General features: G+C 34.9%; 1 protein-coding gene across 1 annotated transcript; it reads right to left on the reverse strand.

The window, feature by feature from the left end:
• Positions 1-331: 331 nt before the first annotated feature.
• LOC137615778 (uncharacterized) lies at positions 332-19,426 on the reverse strand. Its single transcript, XM_068345475.1, has 3 exons — positions 19,293-19,426; positions 1,169-1,387; positions 332-750 (listed from the first exon to the last, which is right to left on the reverse strand). Exons 1-3 carry the CDS (start codon positions 19,296-19,298, stop codon positions 580-582), a joined length of 396 nt encoding a protein of 131 aa, XP_068201576.1. The 5' UTR covers positions 19,299-19,426; the 3' UTR covers positions 332-579.
• Positions 19,427-23,207: the final 3,781 nt, after the last annotated feature.

A 23,207-nucleotide genomic window follows, 5' to 3' on the forward strand; every position in this document is an offset into this window, starting at 1 on the left:
CACCCTGTATGTATTCTCTTAAAGTTTAACACTTTATATAATCTGTTCAAACAGAAAATATCCTTTGTCTCCCCCAAAACATACTTTTGATTAGACAAGAAAAACAGAAAGGTTTTGCTTGCAAACCATTAAGAATATTTGTTGGATAACATTAACAAAGTTAACTGCTTTAATTTACTTATGTTCAATAAATGATCCTTCACTGATATTTGAGAAGAAGAAAAGGATATAAGTACCGGGTATCCATAGTCTTAACTTCTTTATTGGCATCTTTATTGAAGTATACCATGGCTCTATATGTGGGGAGTTTAATATCAATAAAACCAAAATCTTGTTTTCCTGTAAAATGTTGTAATAATCACACCTCTAAGTGACTATGTTAGATGTATTTTTTTATCAATATCATTGGTAAATACATGGTGAAGTTTGAATAAGTATAACGTGAACATAACAGTGACACACATTTTTATTGATAAGGTTAGCAACAGGTTGATTTGGGCTTGACAAATTGAGCTTTATAAATCTGGTACCATAGTTTCAGCATGACTGCTCTCTTGCCGTACGCAACTACAACTGCATTTAGCGATGGTTGCTTCTTTTCCCCCTCTCGGAGCTGGGCCGGGTAGGGGAGAAAAGGGAATTTGGGGGCAGGACGGGTACGTCAGGCCTGTACAAGTGCACGAGATAAGCTGGCATCATTGATCCAAATCCTCTCTTTTCCTGGTGGTTCCGTTTGTTCCATTGGAGTTTCTGTAACAATAATGGTGGCAAATCAAGTTTATATCTCAGTATCAATTAGGATGGAGTTCTAGTTTACAGAAATAGTTTTAATGAATGGACGATTGAGCTGAAATTCATTTATTGTAGTAGTTCTACACAAACGTCCATTACTGGCGAGATACTGTATTTTTAAAATTACTTCAAAAAATAAATATTGTAGGACTAATGAGAATATAGTAATTAGTCACACACACAGACACACACACACACACACACATATATATATATATATATATATATATGTGTGTGTGTGTGTGTGTTTGTATATATATACCCATATATGTATATACATACATATTTATATATATATATATATATATATATATATATATATATATATATATATATATATATATATATATATATATATATATATAAGGTTACTTACTTGTATTGGGTATTTTCCAAATTCCTCAACATCTGCAATCTCCTCTGAAGACCTTTTATCCCAAAACCCTCTTTTGAATTCATTCTGCTCCTGTCCTCCTGATATGACAAAGGGATCGTCCTGCAGGAGCGATGTCAGCCCATAGATAGGATGGGCGGAGGTCACTCTTGCTGCAAGCATCATCAGCGTTCCAAGCAAGGTAATCGTCACCATGCATTCCTGAAAGACGATTTCATACTTTAGAAAATATATTAGTGGTGAAAGAGTGGACACCTTATAGCTTTTTGTATTCAATTATTTTTACCTCCGCCAATGAAGTTGGAAGGTTATGTTTTACCCTCTGTTTGTGTGTGTGTTTGTTTGTGAACAGATTCCTGGACTCAATTTTAATCGTAGAGTAATGAAACTTGCAGGGATTAATTATTATATAAAAAGCTGAAAATTTTAGAAGGTCACAGTCAAAGGTCAAGGTTACGGTCCAGCAAAATGTCCTGTTCATGTAGCCAACTATAAGTTTGGACATCGTTGTCACATAGACTTCAACTATGTTCATATTTGAGTGTATCAGAATCCGCACCAAATAATACATGTTAAGGTCAAAGGTCAAGGTTGATTCTAAGGTCAAGTTCAAGCAAAAGGTCAAATTCCGGTCATCAACCATACGGCCCCAATTTTAATTGTAAAGTAATGAAACTTGCAGGGATTTTATTTGTAAAGAGCAGGAAATTACTAAATTTGGGAAGATCAAAGGTCAAGGTCACGCATGAGCACAACATCCAAAATCAGTCCAAAAGGTCGAGGAATAAGCTGCCCTGGCGGAGGTCTGCGCTCTACTGAGTGCCCCCTCTAGTTGTTAATGTTACAAGGAGGATGAATTGATAACTTTATGATTAAAGTAATCTATCAGAATTTTGTTTTTGGTAATCTGGTTCTTTTTAAGTTTATTTCCTATGTATAGTTTCCTTGTTCATGAGGTTTCCTCTTCTTGTTATATACTTGTAGATTCCTATTTTCTCTGTAGCACCTTATTTTCAATTGTATGTTTTTTGTTTACACTTTTATTTCTCCTGATGGTGTTTCATTCTATCCACACAGGTAAATATTGTTTAATTAATGTTAGTTTTATGATTTTGTTTTGTATTTGCTGCAATTCACTTCTCTACTATGTATATTTAATAAGAATTTCTTGCTTTTATCTTCCTATTTAAATCATTTATAGTATTTTTAGTTTTGTTAAATGTTATTTTTATACATTCTTATCCTCATTACTGCTTTTCTGAGGGTATGTTGCCATCCACGAGTTTTATTGTTGAGAAATGGTATGAGTTACAGTGTAGCCAAAAATTGATTGCACTTTGTTATATAATGCTATGTTGATCCTTCCCCTAACATCCTAATGCATCAGTTTTATTAAATCGCCTCTAGGAGTAGAATAGAAAATCTTGCACAAACTATAATACAATTTTACTATCTTATCAGATAAGTCTGGTAGGTAGAATCTATAGAGTGAATTGGTAATTTGTGTAGTAGATCACATATCAAGCAAATGTTAGTTCTCCATACCTGACAAACATCGCCATATATTGCTGACAAAAGAGATTTTGACGAAGAAAACCCTGTTTTGTGGAGGTACTGTGTGGTTCCCGAGGACTCCTCTGCTTAGGCTAGAAGAGAGAATCCAATACAACCGGATATACTTTAGAAACATAATCTTCCCAGGCCTAGGGCCAGTGTATTGACATGCAAGCAAGGACTCAGTGTGTATAAGGGAGACCACAGGTTCATGGACTGTAAAATCCCACCACAACACCTATAGTAAATTCATTTACTAGCAGAGCAACACGTCTCCCTTGAGAAGTGCTGTTAATCACTGGAAAGACAGAAAACATTACTTGGGTGTTTATTTACCATTAGAAGCAATCTTTTCAGCAAAAAGAGTAGGCCTCAGATATATCCCATTTCCCTTCATGAGTATAGAGAGGTAGGAGAGTCTTGGGGACTACACAGCACCTCCCCAAAAATACATTTTTCCTTCATCAAAGCCCCTCTTTTGGGGATAAGAGCTGTGCTCTCTAAGGACTAGTTCTAGAATATGAAAAGGTAGACTCATAAGTCACAAGGGTCTAGTTACCTGTAAACACCAAGGAAAAGAATAGTCCATACATACATCATGTAAATGGAAAAGATTAGGAAATCTCTGGAGAGGAAGCTAAGCATCTATCAGTGAGTAACTTTAGAGGGACCCATTGTTCTGCTTCTAACATTTCTTCTGACTATGGGTATGTTATTGTTGTCTCACAGAAATTACCCAAGACAAACCATCCTAAGGGGAGACGAGGAGAGGCTACAAAGGCTTGGATCAAGCCTCTCTGAGTAAAAAATCTTTTCAGCAAATGCTTAATTAATGTTGGTGATGGTGAGGGTAATGTTGCCCATTAGCAAGGAGTTCCTCTCTTTCATTGGTAGCAGAGTAAGTTGCTTATACTTCTTTCATTGCCCTTAACTGTCTTTCATCAAGAATTTAGGGAACAGGTCCTTACAAATGGGATCTCTCCCTTTCAAATTTTAATCACAGACAGTCAATCTCTGTCTTGCATTGAATTTAATATTTTGCAAAGTTCTGGAAAGCTTCCAGGAGAGACTTTACTCAATAACTTTGCCTGTGTTGTGCATTTAATATTATTTAGTCAGGAGAATTCCAGCTTCTAACTAGGAAAAGGCTGACCCTGATATAAAACTGCCCTTGTCATTTGAAAGGTGGAAAACGATTCCTTAGTTGACACAGACCCACAAGAACATCAAGCCTCACGGGTAGACAAACCTCATAGAACTATACAATTCCAAGAAGTCTTCGGAACATTTAGGTAAACCTTCATTATGGAATTACCTTCTCTGGGGAGATAGAAATAACCAATCAGCAGCAGAGATTGGACACCAGTCGACATTAATGGCCAGGATGGGTGTATTCTGACCAGACTCAGTCCTTCCAACTACAGACCCATCAAGAAAGCTGTGGTTGGACAGAGATCTCCTTTCTGCAAAAAACTGCCTCTTTCAGGAAATTATGGCTGTCCTAGGCAGGATCAGCTCCACCTCTATAGAGTGTCAAGGAGTCCCTAACTGAGAAACGGCCTTTTCTAGCGCCAGCACAAATGAGGAAATGTATCACTATCATTAAATTCCACCTCAAATAATGAAATTTCCTAACCTTGCCGAGATGACCCACGAAAGCGCAACCCAAACAGTACGGTCTAAGGTAATAATTGAGGATTACTAGAGGAATCCTCATTTATCTCTATAAAGGATCCCACTACCCCTAACCTCCAGCCTTCTTCCTTGTAACTGAAGCTGTTCCCGAAGGATATGTACCTGACAAGGAAAGCTCTGTTGGGAATCTTTTTATAGCATGGAGCCCTAAAGTCCCAGCTACTGAAGGATTACAAAGGTTGACAGAGGGAAGAAGGGACAGAATAATGGTTCTTAAAGAGCTGTTTAGTTCAGTGAAAAAATTGCTGAAGAGGGAGCTGACTAAGGCTTTAACTGTCTGCCATGGGCGAGGGGTCCACAAGGTACACAAGCTGACTGAACGAGAGAGGGATGGTACCCTAGTCAAGAGTAGAAAGTGTGAAAATACTGCTAAGAAGAGAATCAAAATCAGAGGGGACTGTATTCCCTCTGTGGTAGCTTGGGGAATGTTGCCGCCTATTTGAGACCTGCTCGAGCTCGATAATTTCTTTTAGTGTATGTAACTTCACCATCCTTGTGAGCTAAGGATGTGGTGGAGGCGGGGTGTTTGCAGCAACCAATAGGTCAACAGACTGAGTCATCAGCAGCCATTGCCTGGCCCGCCATGGTCCTAGCTTTAGGGAGAGATGATTAGGGGCTGATTAAATGTATATATGGTCAATTTTCATCTGTTAAGGAGCCTCTACCAGCTAACCATTTTCAAACAAGCTGCTGAAACTTATATGAGGCTCCCTGATGCCACACTATTTAGACATTCAGTCATCAACAGCAGACTTATACCAATTATGATGTCCAGATCACCAAAGCTTTGGGCATCATGGCTGTTGTGCAAGGATCCCTTTGTTAGATGATAAATCAGATGCTGAATAAATTGGAATGTTTTTTTTTTCTTCTTAACGTTGATTACAATCTTAGAATGAATATAGAATGCATGTAACTACAGTATATAAGGCTATATGATCATCTGAGCTGTTGTGTTTATAGCATTTAAAGGAGGCTGCCAAAAAAGATTTCTATGCAAATTGAGCATTTACTGGACATTTAATTGTTTTAGTGTCTTTAATTTCCTCCTATATTGCTATTAGGTCCTTTTGATTTGTTTGATAAATATTGATTTATTTGCAATATTTATTTATTCTATCAACGAAGGTAATCCAGTTATATGTAAATTTCTGGACAAAATTATTAGTAATATCGAAATTGCGAGGTGGTGGAAGGTTTTTAAGTTGTCATCAGTGTTTTCTTGAGGGTTCAATATGTTCCAGAACATGATATAAGTAATTCAGATGTAGATGAACGAGGTCAATTTTTATCATTTTAACCACCTTGGCTCCTTAAATCTAAGGAAACACTGAGTGCCCTGTAGCCTAGGTTCTAAGTCAAGTGGTACTCCAAACTCCCCCTGACTCACAAACCACAAGGATGAGAGAGGAAGGGTATGGGACTCTGGAGCTACTGAGGACAATAGTATCCTTTCTCTGTGTGAAACAAACATGTGTTTTGGAGGAGAATATTGGCTCCGGCTGTACTAGTAATATCTGATTAATATCCAACCCCTAATAAATGTAAATACAGTAAAGGGTCTGAACAAAAATTCACACCTTCCCAAGTACAGTACTAACATTATGATTACGTTATGCACAACTGCCAGCTCACGCAGTATTTATGCTCCATTTGCTGAGAAGTACTCAATGAAGAAGTGTGACCATGTATGTGCATTTATACACATATATTGCGTTTTGTTGCTGCTTTTAGTGAAGTGAATACAGTTAATTGATATTTATTGTGACAGTGTCCCCCAAAGTTGATTAAGAAAGGTGGGAAGGAGATAATTACCATAGAACTGAAAAAATAAATTATCGAGAAGAGTGAACAATCAACAACTTGCACAATCTTGAGAAACAAAGAAGCTATAGAAGCAATGGATGTTAAAGAAGGAATACTGACAGTGACAAAATAACTACCTCGTGTTTTAGACATGGTGACGCTGAAATCTCCAGTGTTAGGATAGCACACTCACATTTTGGGAATTATAAAAGGGTCGTGGATTCCGAGTGTTATGTACCACAAGTTTTTTTTTATTGTGATAAGGTCGGGCTGTTTTGGAAAAACAGGCCGAAAAGGATTGATTTTACAGCAAAAGACAAGGTATTTCCTGGTCACAAGTCCATTAAAGAGCTTCTAACCCTGTTGTTCTGTGCTAATACCAGCGGTGATTGCAAAATACAACTGCCCCATGTGTATCACTCGGAGAATCCACGAGCGTTTAAGAAATGCAAAGTGCAGAAGAAGAATCTAAACATCATGTGAAGATTTAACAGCAAGGCTTAGGTGACTTGCTTCTTGTTCCTATTCACCTCAATCAAACTTTCCTTCAAATCTTTCGATAATATTATTCCTATCCCGCTTCTTCCTTCCATATTTGCTTTACTGTAATAAAATTTACAACCTTCGCCTAGTTCTCTTGCCTTATTTCCCTTCCATCTGGTCTCCTGCACACACAGCACTCCAATCTTCCTTCTCTCCATGAGGTCAACCAGCTCTTGCCCTTTTCAGTCATTCTTCCCACATTCAGAGTTGCTACTCTCATCCTCTCCTCAAATATTTTCCTCTGAGCTTGCCTCTTTAACCCAGCCCGCCCATGACTGGGTAGCCCTTGCCGATTTTTCGGAGGGATCAGGTGAGGTCCCAATGCGTCGCCTGCTGGGAAACGCCCTAGCATTAATTTAATTTTCACAACTTTCACTGGTCATATTGGTTTTGGCTAATTTTTCATGGATGGATGCCTTTCCTGGAATCATGATTAGCCATACATTAAAGAAAGGATTTTTAGTGCGGATGATGACAAAAAATTTTCCCCAATCATTAATTATGGACAACTCTTCCTATCACAACATGCAGTTGAACAAGGCAGCTAAGAGAAATTCAAGAAAAGGAGATATCATCAAGTGGGTAAATTACAGCAATATTCCATACAACTCTACATACCAGACCTAAACTATATCACCTTGTACAGCCTCACAAAAAAAAAAAAAGTTGCATTATGAAATAGAGGAACTTCTGTTGCAAGACTTGAAGTACTCTGACTACTACCATACTGTTCCCAGTTTTTGCCAATTGAACTCATTGACTCAAATCAAACAAGAAAATATAATAAAGGATAGAAATTCAGACGCCAAGTAATTTATGAGGAAGGTTGAAGAACTGATACTAAGTCAGCAATGATAATGGATGGAAGGGAGATTTCCCTTTTGAAAACTACAGAAAAAAACGGAATTGCCCCTGTTTTTTTGGTGAAAAATCACCTTAAAAGTAAGATCGAATATTTGGGCCACACCAATAGCGAAAGAGGAGTACAAGTGAGTCAAAGGAAAATTGAGGAACTATTGATAATGTGACTAGAGATAATTGGTAAAAATACGTAGAACTTTGAAAAGATGGTTCGAGAAGTCTAGTAAGAATGACATGAATTTGACGTATTGACCTTTGAAGTGACCTTTTAGTTCATATACTTTAGCATCATTGAATCCGATGTCCTCAAAATCCACCATTTTGACACCATGATTAGTTGTGTAGGCTGTCTAGGACCAATTTTAGAGCAACACCCAAGGTAAATGTAGCGCCCAAGTTTCAGTCCCCAAGTGACGCAGTGGGCAGTCCTTTTGAAGATGTTCATGGACCAGATATCTCAAAGTTGTAGTGTTGCAGTAAAATACAGTATAATTATTTAGAAAAAAACAAGCTAAAATTAATCATCTTTTCCACCGTTATCCCTACATGAAGGGGTCGGTTGCTTCATGCGCCTTCTCCAATGCCTTCTATGAAAGTCATACTCTTCCACCAAAACTCTTCTCTCCATATCATCGTCCAATTTATACCGCCATCTGATTCTTTCCCTCCTTTTTGATTCCCCCCCCCACCATTACAGATTCCCCAAGCCCTTCTCACTCCGTCCCCACCCTCCATCCTCAACTTGTGCCCAAATCATCTCAGTGGTCACGTGACACTCACCTCTGTAATCCTTACTACGCCTGCCATCTTCTAATTTCATAATTTTCCAATCTTTCAAGCAGTGATATTCACATAATCCACCTCAACATTCTCATCTCTGTTCTCTCAAGCTTTGCTTCCTCTTTTCGTCTTCAAGCCCAAGTTTCTGATCCATACATTAACACTGCTTGATGGGTATTTCCTTATCTCATATCACTGCTGATACCTCCCTCCACCCCCCCCCCCTCCCCGGCTGCCAAATAGTTTGGTCACTGTATTGATTTGGAAAAAAAGATTCTTCCCAGCTTTTTGTAAACGTTCAAGAGTTCGGTCCTTGGAACGAACAAAACTAATCCACTGCGCAGCCGTCAAAGAGTTAATCAAGGTATATTTAGCTATATTCAGGCTTCATACACTTGAACAGTACTTTGATTCCTGTAACTGAAGGTGAGATTTTGCCATCTTTTTTCTTGCTATAATATTAATCCATGTTTCAATGCCCCGTGTCAACCGACCATATTCTAACCCTTGAAATTGGACTATTGCTCACAAAGCATTTTCTAAAGTTACCACGCTTGGCCCTGTTGTCATTTTGTTTCTTAACCTTCATTTTACGATTCATACGATGTCTCAACTTCTTGTATATTGAATCACGATAAGAATATGTTCTACATGGTCAAAATTGTTTATATTAGACGATAAGAAATTTAGTTGAAATAAAATGCATCCGATTAATAAAGATTTATTGTAGTTTAACACCACAATTAAATAATTGCGAGTCTCTCTCTCTCTCTCTCTCTCTCTCTCTCTCTCTCTCTCTCTCGTGCACATAGAGAGAGAGGGAGACCTAATGTTAATTGAAACCAAAAATATCAAATAATAACACTACCTGTTTGATGAACTACCTAATACTTGAATATTAGAGACTAATATGTTGTGCTAACGAACTAATATACAGTGAGTAGCCTCCTGGGTAATACAGTGGTAAGGTGTTCGCCTAGCATTCATATGGCAGCAGATCGATCCCAGCCATAGGCAGTGAGTTTAAGCTGTTTGATAGGGAGGCCACTGCTGTGGTTGGGCTCCACAAGGGGGTGGGGGTGGGGAAATAGGCTTGCCCGGCTGAGGTTCTAGTGAGCATCAATTCTGATGAAATTGGAACTGAAACCAGACACCTTTACCCTTGCTTCACATGAAATATGAAACAACTCTAAATTATGTTACAATAAGCCGTCGTTGTTGTTGTGGTGAACCGCACCTTCAGTATTCATCAGCATCTAGTAATTATTCTTCTTTGCGTGTCGACTATCAGCAATGGGAGGCGAACAGCTTCCTGGCCACAATTTTAATCTTAGCGTGATGAAACTTGCAGAGATTAACTGTTATGTAAAAAGCCGATATGATTAAATTTTGGAAGGTCAAGGTCAAAGGTCAAGCAAAATGTCCAATTCATGTAATCAGCCATAAGTTTGGACATCGTTGTCACAGAGACTTCAAACTTGGTTCATATTTGAGTGTATGGAAATCCACGCCAATTAATAGTTGTCAACGTCAAAGGTTAAGGTCAAGGTCGAGCAAAAGGTTGAGAAATAAGCTGCTTCGACAGAGTTCTGCGCTCTACTGAGTGCCCCTCTAGTTTGTCATCTTTTCGTAGGGTGGGTTTATAGATCTGGGCTGCCACCGAAAAAAAAAGAACTAACCCAAATTAAAGGTTTTATACAATTAACGGTTTCTTATTCAACTATTTCCCTATAACGTGGCTCGATTACAACTTTAAGACCTAAGTTGGCAGCAAATTAACTTTCTTGTCATTTTCTCAATAAACGGTTGTTGGGTTAAGCTTGCTAGTGAAATGTGTAGGTGTTTGAGCACGTACTACATTTTCTGATGGCACAGATTCCATTCTCTTCTCTTCTATTTCTTATTACACATTAATGTTGCTTCTGATAAAACTATATATATATATATATATATATATATATATATATATATATATATATATATATATATATATGTGTGTGTGTGTGTGTGTGTGTGTATGTGTGTACGTGCATGTGTGTATATCATCATCATTATTATCATCAGCATGTTCTTCCACCTGCGTCTGTTTGTGGTCTCCATGCCAGTCCACATCCGCATATATATATTATATATATATATGCATATATATATTTTATATATATATATATATATATATATATATATATATAGAGAGAGAGAGAGAGAGAGAGAGAGAGAGAGAGAGAGAGAGAGAGAGAGAGAGATGAACATCATGTGATAGGGGCTCTGCATATGGTATGATGTTATCTGTTGTTTCAATTTTACAGATTAGGTTCTTATGGGAATATAATTGTCTAAGATATTTATTAAAAACAAAATCATATGTTTACCTTCGCAAATATCGTATTTTATAACAAATGTTGTATCTAAATTCTAACTTAATTTCTTTTTTTTCATACCCTTTTTCAGAGATGAAACTTCAAACTTAGAATAAAATAAGAACAATTAACTGTCATAAATTTTACACATTGATTTTGGATATATATATAAACTGTATATATATATATATATATATATATATGTGTGTGTGTGTGTGTATAATTATATATATATGTATAATTATATATATATATATATATATATATATATATATATATATATATATAGAGAGAGAGAGAGAGAGAGAGAGAGAGAGAGAGAGAGAGAGAGAATTTTTTTTTTAAAAAATAATTTCATACTACTGTTTCTGTATTGCCTATTGAAATATTTTAATAAGGATTTCCTATTATAAAATGTTACATAAAGATATAGAATGTATTGAGAACTTCTTTTAATAGCGTATTTTAATTGGTACTGCAATGTCGTTTATATGTAGTGAGCTCGACTTTGTATGCAAAGTTATTCATTATATCTTGATGATTTTCTTTTGAAAAGTGCAAATTTGTTCGTTAAGAAGTGGTATCAGATTGTCAGAATTCTTTTGTAAATTCTCACTTCATTATTTTCAGCTTGGAATCACATTGGTATTTTTGGTAGTAGGTTGGTCAGGGCACAGGCCACCCGTTGAGATACTACCGCTAGAGAGTTATTGGGTCCTCTGACTGGCCAGACAGTACTACATTGGATCCCTCTCTTTAGTTACGGTTCAGTTTTCCTTTGCCTACACATACACCGAATAGTCTGGCCTATTCCTTCCACATTCTCCTCTGTTCCCATACACTTGACAACACTGAGATTACCAAATAATTCTTCTTCTCTCAAGGGGTTAACTACTGCACTGTAATTGTTCAGTGGCTACTTTCCTCTTGGTAAGGGTAAAAGAGACTCTTCAGCTATCGTAAGCAGCTCTTCTAAGAGAAGGACACTCCTAAATCAAACTACTGTTCTCTAATCTTGGGTAGTGCCATAGCCTCTGTACCATGGTCTTCCACTGTCTTGGATTAGATTTCTCTTGCTTGAGGGTACACTCGATTACGCTGTTCTGTCTTATTTCTCTTCCTCTTGCTTTTTTTATTTTTTTATAGTTTGTATATGAAAGATCTATTTTAATGTTAAAATATTTTAATTGTTCATTAGTTCTCTTGTAGTTTAGCTCCTTGTTTTCCTTTCCTCACTGGGCTATTCTTTCTTCCACTTCTCGGATAGAAGGGCAAAATGGGATTCTTCAACTTCTCTCCTGCTGTGCGGCCAAGGTGTACCGCAGTCCTTGAAGAAATAAGAGCCGGTCACATCGGCACTTGGTGGGGGGCCTCGCCCCAAGATGGGGGAGATGTGTTGAACTGGCAAAAGTCCCTTTGGACCTTTTACTGTGTGCGCTGGTAAGGAAGAGCAGTCCTGCTTTCTTGCAGGATCCTATGTAGGATAATTTCCTTTGTTTTATTGGTCCCCTGCAGCTAGCGTCTTGGTGACGCCCTTCACCAGCTGCTTGGCTTCCTGGTGACGTCATGTTACCCGCTTCTTGCAGGCCGGTATTCATCTAAAGCAGCTCGTGGCAATTACTCACATGAGTTAGTCTTCTTTCGCGTTCCTCGCACTAGGGATGTTATGTAAAAGATTTATGCAATCTCAGCATTTTAACGAATGCGCTACCACTTCGCTCTCTATTCTCGTCTCTCTCTATAAAACAAAAATCAACTAACTTCATTTGTCTCTCTATCGTTATATTAACAATCAAAACTTATTTAATAGCTAATTACGTACATTTACTAACTCATTCAATATGAAATTAACTCCTGGCTTGACATTTTAGCTTAGCTAATAATAATAATAATAATAACAACAATAATAATAATAATAATAATAATAATAATGTAAAAAGAAAAGTATTTAGGCTTATTCTAAGCTAAGAACAATTTAATTCTGTAACTTTTACCTTTTATATTTAGAGAGAGAGAGAATGTTGGATTTTATTTCTATTACTCTATTACATATTACTATTTTTTTTCATCAAGCTTATTACATAAAATGTTATATAAACACATTACACTGAATGTATTTAAAGCCTCTTAATAATTTTCATTTGTAATTTCTTTTTAAGGTGTGACGCTGCAGTTAGCTCCGAGCAAAGTTGATGGAGGTAATGTTTTTGTATATTTGTTTTTATTATTATTATTATTATTATTATTATTATTATTATTATTATTACAATATTGTGTTATTACCAGAGCACTATACAGTATTTCGTATTTTATATACACGTTAGTATAGCGTCAATCTTTAAAATGCTTTTACATATACTGTATCATCATCATCGGCGGTTCCTAGTTCACTGCAGGAAAAAGGCCTCAGGCATGTCCTTTCACTTGCTTCTGTTTATGGTCTATCTATGCCAGCCCACACCCGCAAACTTTCTTAGCTCGTCAATCCTCGTCTTCTTTTCCTTCCCCTGCTTCTTTTGCAATCTAGATCTAGGGACCCATTCTGTTATTTTTATGTCCATTCATTATCTGTCATCCGCATTATATGTCCTGCCCATGTCCATTTCTTTATCTTCCATGTATGTTAGAATATCCTCTACTTTAGTTTGCTCTCGTATCCCTGTTGCTCTTTTTCTCTCTCACTGTTATTCCCATCATTATTCTTTCCATAGCTCTTTGAGTTATAACTAGCTTATATTCTAAAGTTTTCAGCAAGGCTCTAAATTTCTAATGCATAAGTTAGAAGTGGTTGGACCATCTGATTAAATACTTTTCTTTTTAGAGAAAGTGGCATTTTACTTTTCATAATCTCATTTTGTTTACCAAATGCTCCTCCATCCTATACTTATCCTTGTTTTAATTTAGGCCTCATGTCCTGGGGAAACACTTACTGTCTCTCCTAGAAGTTCGTTCATGACTCTTACTGTCTTACATTCTGTCCTAAGTACAGTATTTATATTCATTAACAATCTCTAGAAATTTGTTCATGGCTCTTATATAATTGTTGTATCTGCTTTTTCATTGAGCATTATCTTAGATTTACTCATATTCATTTTCAGTCCTATATTTCTGCTTTCTCTAATAAAATCTTCTATCATCTTTTGTGATTCCTCCCATGATTCACTAAACACAACTAAGCAATCTGTAAATCGTAAGTTGTTTAGGTATCCCCTATTAATGTTAATTCTTACAGTTTCCCAATCTAAATTCTTAAGATATTCTTCTAGGCATTCTGTGAATAACGTAGGAGAGGTGAGGTATCCCTCTCTAACTCCTTTCTCAATCGGAATTTTCTCACTATCTTTATGTAGTTTTAGGATTGATATGCTTCCTGTATAGATGTCTTCAAGTGGTCTAACATAAGATTCATCTATTCCTTGTCTTTGAAGGGCTTTCATTACTGCTGAGGTTTTGACAAAATTAAAAGCTTTCTCATAGTCTATAAATGCCACACATAGTGATTTGTCATTGTTAATTTTTCCACGAAGTGGCTAATTACATGGATATGGTCAGTCTTTGAATACCCACTTCTAAAGCCTGCCTGTTCTCTTGGTTGATTAAAGTCTACCTGTCTTTCTATTCTGCCCAATATGATCTTTGTAAATATTCTATATATTACGGAGATTAAACTTACTGGGGGGGGGGGGGGGGGGGCGTAAATTTTCAAGTCCTATGTGTCTCCTTTTTTGTGAATTAGTATAATAATAGTTTTTCCAAACTTTAGGTATAAAGAATTCTTGCAGACATTTGATGTAAATTTCAGCGAGTTTTACTACAATGAAATCTCTATCCATTAGTAATTCAACTGTTAGGCCATTTTCTCCTGCTGCTTTGCTTTGCCTCTTTTCATGTCTTTTAATGCTTTCGTTACTTCTACTGTTACGTTTGGTACCAGCTCAGGTGTTTCCTTATATCTACAGGCAAAGTTATTTCTTGTATCACTATTGTATAGAAATCCTTCCCGTCTCTATTGTTGATAATATTTCCATTTTCATCCTTTAAAGCAAACATCTGTTAGTGCCCTGTTCCAAGTCTTCTTTTCATTAATTTGATGCTTCTTCCTTTCCTTGGTGTTTCCTCAATTTCCGTCTGATTGTGTTTACGAATGTCTTAGGTTTTTAGTTTGTTTATTGTTTTGGATAATTATGCTAATTCTATTGAATTTTACCCTCATTTCCAATGTTTTCCTTATTAGGTTTTCGTTGATTTCTGATAGTTTTCCTCGATTTTGTTAAGGAATATTTCAACCTATCTTTTATGCTGCAACCTTACTATCCTTGTGAGCTAAGAATTGGGGCTGGGTTTGGGGAGCCTCTAGGTCTACCTGCTGAGTCAATAGCCATTGCCTGGCCCTCCATGGTCCTAGTATTGATAGAGAGGGAGATTGGGCGCCGATCATATTTATATACTATATGGTCAGTTCTATGGCACTGTTGTGCTTGCTAGGGTAATGTCACTGTACCTTGCCTCTGTCATTCATGACAAGCCTTCAAACCTTTAAACAGAAATCATGAAACAAGTGAGCTGGTACCAAGAGTAACAGTAGAAGTAAAGAAAGCATCAAGAGGCATGAAAAGAGACAAAGCAGTAGGGGAAGATGGCCTAACAATTGTTATAATAATAGATAGAGGAGATTTCATAGTAAAACTGGCTGAACTTTTCATAAAATGTCTGCAAGAATGCTCTACATCTACAATTTGGAAAAAAAAATATCGTTTTATTAATTCACAAAAAGGGAGACATAAAGGACCTGAAAAATTACCGCCCTATAAGTTTATTTTCCGTAACATTTAAAATACTTACAAAGATCATATCAGGCTGAATAGAAAGACAGCTAGATTTTCATCAACCAAGAGAGCAAGCAGGCTTCAGAAGTGGGTATTCAACAACTGACAATGTAATTAACCAGCTAATGTAAAATTTAACAGAGTAATACAAACGAACATGTTTGGCATTTATAGACTATTGGAAAGCTTTTGATTCTGTCAAAACTTCAGTGGCAATGAAAGCCCTTCAAATGACAAGGAATAGATTAATCTTATATTAGAACACTTGACGATATCTATACAAGAAGTACAGCAATCCTAAAACTACACAATATTAGAAAGGGAGATCTCACCTCTCATAAGTTATTCACAACGTGCCTAGAAGTTGTTAAGAATTTAGATTGGGAATATGTAGGAATTATTAGTAATGGGGAATACCTTAACAAGTAAGGCAAGATTTCTAGATGACATAGTTACGTTTATTGAATCATGGGAGAAATTGCAAAAGATGATAGAAGACTTAAATAGGACTTGTAGGACTTATAATTGATATGAGTAAAACTAACATAATGTTCAAGGAAAAGGCAGACAACAAATAAATGTTATAGACGAGCCTCTAGAGATTGTTAATGAATATACGTACCTTCGACAGACATTAAGTGTTTCCCCAGGACATGAGACTGAAATTAAGAGAATGGGATGGGATGGAGAGCATTTGGTAAAGAAAAGCAGATTATGGAAATTAAAATGCCACTTTTGCTGAAAAGAATAATATTCAATCAGCGTGGCCCTATCAGTATTCAGTTATGCATCAGAAACTTGGATTCTTAGTAAAGCCTTAAAACGGAAGCTAGTGACGACTCCAAGAGCTATGAAAAGTATAATGATGGGAATAACACTAAGAGACAGAAAAATAGCAACATGGATACGAGAGTAAATTAAAGTAGAGGATATTCTAACAACATGTAAGAAAAAGGAATGGACATGGGCAGGACATATAATGAGAATGACAGATAATAGATGGACATTAAGAATAACAGAATGGGTCCCTAGAAATTGTAAAAGAAGCAAGGAAAGGAAGAGAAGACGTTGTATTAACGAACTAGGAAAATTGAAGACAAACTGGTATAGAAAGACTATAAACAGATGCGATTCGATTTATATATATATATATATATATATATATATATATATATATATATATATATATATATATATATATACATACATACACATATATATACACATATGTATACTGTATATATATATATATACATGTATATATAAACTATATACTGTATATATATGCATATATATACATATACAGTATATACTGTATATACACATATATACTGTATAATTATATATTCACACATACAGTATATATATATATATATATATATATATATATATATATATATATATATATATATATATATATATATATATATATATATAATGTGTGCATATATATATACATGTATATATGTATATATATATATATATATATATATATATATATATATAAATTTCTGTATATGTATGTATATTTGCTCGTATTCGTCTACGTGTAATATAAAGGTTTTTCAATTGGTTATCTTAGACTAATTGAAAATAGGTTATTTACAACGTGTGCTTCTTCTGCATTTCTTACGCTAAGAAATTAGAGTATTACTGAATTTGAGTAATTTTATTTTTGTATGTCGTGTAATTTCCTCTTATCTCTTTTTATCAATATAGGTGTTAGTTTTTATAAAAGGCGGATTAATTTTTTTCATAAAATACATCAAAATACATTCTCTCGTGCGTTTTCTAACTTGAGATTTTGCACATGTATATTTTATTATTCTTTTCAATTATTATAGAAAAAACTCCAGCATATTATTCTTGATCTTTTTTAATCTTAAACCTTATAAAAGCGCTTTTTCGTAAGTTGAGATTGATTTATTATTTTTATTTGTATTAATTTGATTGATGTCGGTAATTTCTCGAAAGGCTTCTTTAATATTCGCTATAAGGTATCTGTATACCTAGAAGGAAACTTCCATCTTTATAAGGATAAGTAACTAGTATGTAAACTACTCATTCAAATAAAATTAGTGTGTTCAGCACGGATATATATATATATATATATATATATATATATATATATATATATATATATATATATATATATATATATATATGTATATATATATATGCAGTATATATATATATATATGTATATATATATATATATATGTATATATATATGTATGTATATTATATATATATTATATATATATATATATTATATATATATATATATATATATATATATATATATATATATATATATATATATATAAATATATACATATATAAATATATAAAATATTTATATATATATACATATATATATATTTATATATAGATATATATATGTATATATATATATATATATATATTTATATATATATATATATATATATATATATATACATATATATACATATTTATATACACTATATATATACATATATATATATATATATATATATATATATATATATATATATATATATATATATATATATATATATATATATTCAGATATTGAAATAACATAATTTCTTTTCAATCCTTTCTATATGAATTGTAAATTTTCTAAATTTTACGAGTCTGGCAATTATAAATCAATCACTAGCATCAAATTAAAAAAAAAAAAAAAAGTTACCTTTAAAGCATGCATAAAATTTCAGTTATAGGGAAAGTTTTAAAGAAAATTTCAATAATATACTAACGCATAAACGATATAAAAACGATGAACTATAAGTTTCACAATTCTATAAAAGAGAAGAATGTAATTTATATCATCTTGATAATGTAGATATTTGGAAAAAGGGGCATAATGTTTTTAATTAAAAGTAAAGAATTAAATAATCATTTTGTGGTCTTACGATATTTTGGTTACGTTTAAATTCATCCTCGGAAAGTGAATTCTTGCTATTATTATTATTATTATTATTATTATTATTATTATTATTAACGTTCAGCGCACCCAAAACACATTTAAAGTTTTTAAAGGCCGATCATGAATGGCAGGGGCAAGGAACAGTGACATTGCCCTTTCAAGGAGGACAATGCCCTAGAGACTGACCACATATACGTATGACTAGCGCCCAAGCCCCCTCTCCACCCAAGCTAGGACAAAGGAGAGCCAGGCAATGGCTTCTGATGACTCAGCAGATAGACCTATAGGCTCCACCAAACCGCTCATCCTAAGCTCACAAAGATGGTGAGGTTGCAGCGACCAAAGAAACTAACGAGTTGGAGCGGGACTCGAACCCCAGTCTGGCGTTCACCAGTCAGCGACGTTATTACATCGTCCACCACAAACTTATATTTCGAACGTAATAATGGAACAAAGTGTTACATTGAGACTTGATGTAGTGAAACGCGATGAAATTAACCGTAGAAATAAATGTTAACACTTGAATCTTATTTGAATAATTTCAATTGAAAGTTATTTAATTGTCTGAAATGTATACACGGTTCTACAATATTCAATCAACCTGCATTACCAGTCATATTCTTATTATTTCCATAGTTGGGAAAGCAAGATGCTATAAACCCAAGGGCTCCAACAGGGAAAAATAGCCTAATGAGGAAAGGGAATAAATAAATAAGTAAACATGGAGAAATCTAAAAGTTAGGAAACTCTACCTTCATAGATGCAAAGAAAAAATCTGTGCTGCCGTTCCTAGCTTTATACGCTTTCCTTCCGAGTGCGTGGAGTAGGGAATTTCGGGATGAGAAGAGCGTGATGTGGGATGAAGGGACGGGTGAGTTCTACTGACTGGGAACCCGTCACCATTCTGGCCTTTATACCCTCCTCACCACCCACCAGGGTTGAAACCTTTAAGGAAATTACCTCAGTTTGAGGTAATTTCCATGGTTTCAAGGTAGTTATGAGGTAATTTAGATTTTAATAGCTTATAATTTAAGGAAATTGGAAAACTTTTAAGGTAATCTAAGGTAAAAAGCAGCAACATTTAAGGTAATGGCAACATGGCACATGCTTGAGTTTAAACCCTGCCACCCACACACACTCGCGCGCTTTCCCCCAAGCTATTGCGCTCGGTTTTGAACACCTACGCTAGTCCACTAGCCTACACACGTCTTTGTGTTTCTAGTAGTGCATTTTAAGTTTGAAGGTGGCAGGTAGAGCGTAAGTTCTTAATTGGGAGGGATTTATGTTGCTAGATTTCACTTGAAAGATCTTTTATTTTTATACCTTTTGAAAAGAAGAAGTTTCATGGTTTTAACTCCCTGTGTATTTTCTTGGAGAGCTTGCGGTAGTAAACAAGAGTAGCTTAGTTAAAATAGAAAAAGACATTTATCTAATGTGTGTATATATATATATATATATATATATATATATATATATACATACATATATATATATATATATATATATATATATATATATATATATATATATATATATATATCAACACATCATAAATTATAACAAACCAAAATCCCTAATATCGCAAGAGGGTCTGCTCCTCTCTTTTATTCATCTCCTGTACTTCTCTTTCTCCCTTTTTCCTTAATCTTTCCCATCCCGAGTACCTGCCTTCGAGCTATAAAATGGATTGTATCCAGGGGTACTCTTCCTTCCGCCATATTCCCCACTTCCCTAATCTTATCCTTATTATTATACACACACACACACACACATGTATACATATATATATATATATATATATATATATATATATATATAGAGAGAGAGAGAGAGAGAGAGAGAGAGAGAGAGAGAGAGAGAGAGAGAGATCTAATCTCTCTCTCTCTCTCTCTCTCTCTCTCTCTCTCTCTCTCTCTCTCTCTCTCTCTCTCTCTCTCTATATATCTATATATATATATATATATATATATATATATATATATATATATATATATATATTGCATTATATTAACCCATTCTTATAGATAAACATAGAGATAAATTTTATACATATTCACATTGATGATGGTATGTCAGACATCGCTATATATCGCATATATAATCTGTATTTTCAAATTTCGGTCTCTTATCCAAGCATATTAAGAATTCGATATCAAAACTTGTTCTTAGAAGTTTTAACAAAAACATATTCACATTCCCTGAAATAAACATAAAATGAATATGATTTGCCCAAGCTATTTAAAGGTTTCCATCCCGAGCCATGTTTAAGCTGATGTTTCAGTTCTAGGCAGTGGTGACGTGTTCGCCTAGCATTCGCATGGCAGCAGATCGATCCCAGCCCGGGACCGTGAGTTTAAGCTGTTTACTGGGAAAGATACTGCTGTGGTTGGGCACCAAAGTGGATTTGGTGTAACTTGAAAAAAAGTATGTATACGGTAGACCAGAAAACACTAATTGAGTTTACCCTGCATTTATTGAATAAAATATTGTTACTACCTTTTCCTGAATGATTGATAATAATACATAAAAAAGAGAGCCCCAAGTAAATGATAAGTTTCAATAAGAAAGACATCACACTAACATCTAACATCATTCATTTAGTTGTGCAGGTTTTAAATAATATGCAAAATAATTTCCTTAAACCCTTGAATCCAAGTATCATGTCCACGATGTCCACAAGAAATCCACCGGTGAGTTTCCTGTTGGAGTCATCTGGTCTTTGTCTCCGGAGAAATGTAAACCTCTGAAATTTTAATTATTCTCTCGACCCTGACACCACAAAGATTCGTGGAAGGATCTCTCACAAGTCTCCATGATTTCCATTTTGATGGCTTCGTCCTTATTTCAGAAAGTCGGCTTTCAGATTTTTACGTCGTTTCTAAGTTCATGTCGTTGCGCAAGTCTTATTTCTACTTTTTTTTTTCTTCTTTATGGCCGTCTTGATTGATTCTTTTTTCTCTCGCGACTTTTATACTTTGCATCAATGTTCATTTTCGAATTATCTTTACCATTAGCTGTTCATGACAACAGTTCTGCACTCTACATTTTTTCTTTATCTTACTTGGAATTTTTTCCACAGATTCAAGTAATGTTTATGAATCTGGTGTTGTGCATCTAAACAACATGCATATATATATATATATATATATATATATATATATATATATATATATATATATAAATATATATATATATATATATATATATATATATATATATATATATATATATATATGTAGAGAGAGAGAGAGAGAGAGAGAGAGAGAGAGAGAGAGAGAGAGAGAGAGAGAGAGAGAGAGAGAGAGAGAGATCTTGTTATTCTACTTTTATTCATTTATCGTAAATAAATGTCTATTAAAGTGTAATTGCGTCTTATTTCGCCCCACAATTAGCACAATAAAAATAGCCAGAGTTCTCTTGCTTATTTGCCTTAGTAAACCTCATATTATTGTAAACTTACAAACATTGAATATAGTTGATACTTATTGTTCCAACAACATATACAAACTGTGAGACTTTTGTATATCCAGTGGATACTTATGTTAGTTCCTCCAATATATGCAAACCTTGAGTCCCCTTTTCTACTAGTATGACTCTTCCCTGCAGCCCGTTGAGATACTACCACTAGAGAGGTATTGGATCCTTTGACTGGCCAGACAGTAATGCATTGGATCCCCCTCTCTGGTCACGGCTTATTTTTTTCTTTGCCTACACTTACACAGAATAGTCTGGCCTATTCTTTACAAATTCTCGTCTTTCCTCATACACCTGACAACAATGAGATACTTAACCTTTCTTCAACCAAGGGGTTAATTACTGTACTGCAATTTGTTCAGTGTACTTTCCTCTTGGTAAGGGTAGAAGAGACTCTTTAGCTATGGTAAGCAGCTCTTCTAGGAGAAGGACACTCCAAAATTAAACCATTGTTCTCTAGTCTTGGGTAGTGCCATAGCCTCTGTACCATGGTCTTCCACTGTCTTGAGTTAGAGTTCTCTTGCTTGAGGGTACACTCGGGCACACTATTCTATCCTATTTTTTTTCTTCTTCTTGTTGTTTTTTGAAATGGTGTGTTGGGCAGGCTTAATAGAAGGGCCATTGATGCCTGGTGGTTTATCAAGAGGTTGTCTTTTCCTTTTTCTGATTCTTTTTCTTCTCAAAACCATCCTTACTGTCCTCCCTTCAGTTGAAGTGGCTATTCTGGAAGGTATTTAGCCTTGCATGGTGTATCGGCTCCTCCATGTTGACCAGTTTTTTCGACTTTTTACTATAGTCTATGAGTATCATCAATCACTTTATTTATAATTCTGTACATATTGTTTTTGTTATAATTCTTGTTAATCTAGTTTATAAGTATGATGTCTCTTTTTTATTTCTATGAATTCTTATGCTGTCTGGAGACATTGAGCGAAATCTGGGACCAGTACGTCCTAGATTTCATCAATGTCGTCTTCTGTATTGCAATATTCGTGGTCTTCATGCAAATATCCAAGACCTTACAGTTGCGTCCAGACAGTATGATATTCTTTTGTGCTCAGAAACTTTGGTTTCTAATATGAGGCACTCATCTGAGCTCCTTATAACTGGTTTTAAGAAGCCAATAATGTTGAAACGTGATGCCATCCCTAGGGCCATGGAAATGGCGGTGTATATTAGGACCGAGTACCTTG

The sequence above is a fragment of the Palaemon carinicauda genome, chromosome 22 (assembly GCF_036898095.1).
Source record: "Palaemon carinicauda isolate YSFRI2023 chromosome 22, ASM3689809v2, whole genome shotgun sequence".
In the NCBI taxonomy this organism is placed as follows: Eukaryota; Metazoa; Arthropoda; class Malacostraca; order Decapoda; family Palaemonidae; genus Palaemon; species Palaemon carinicauda.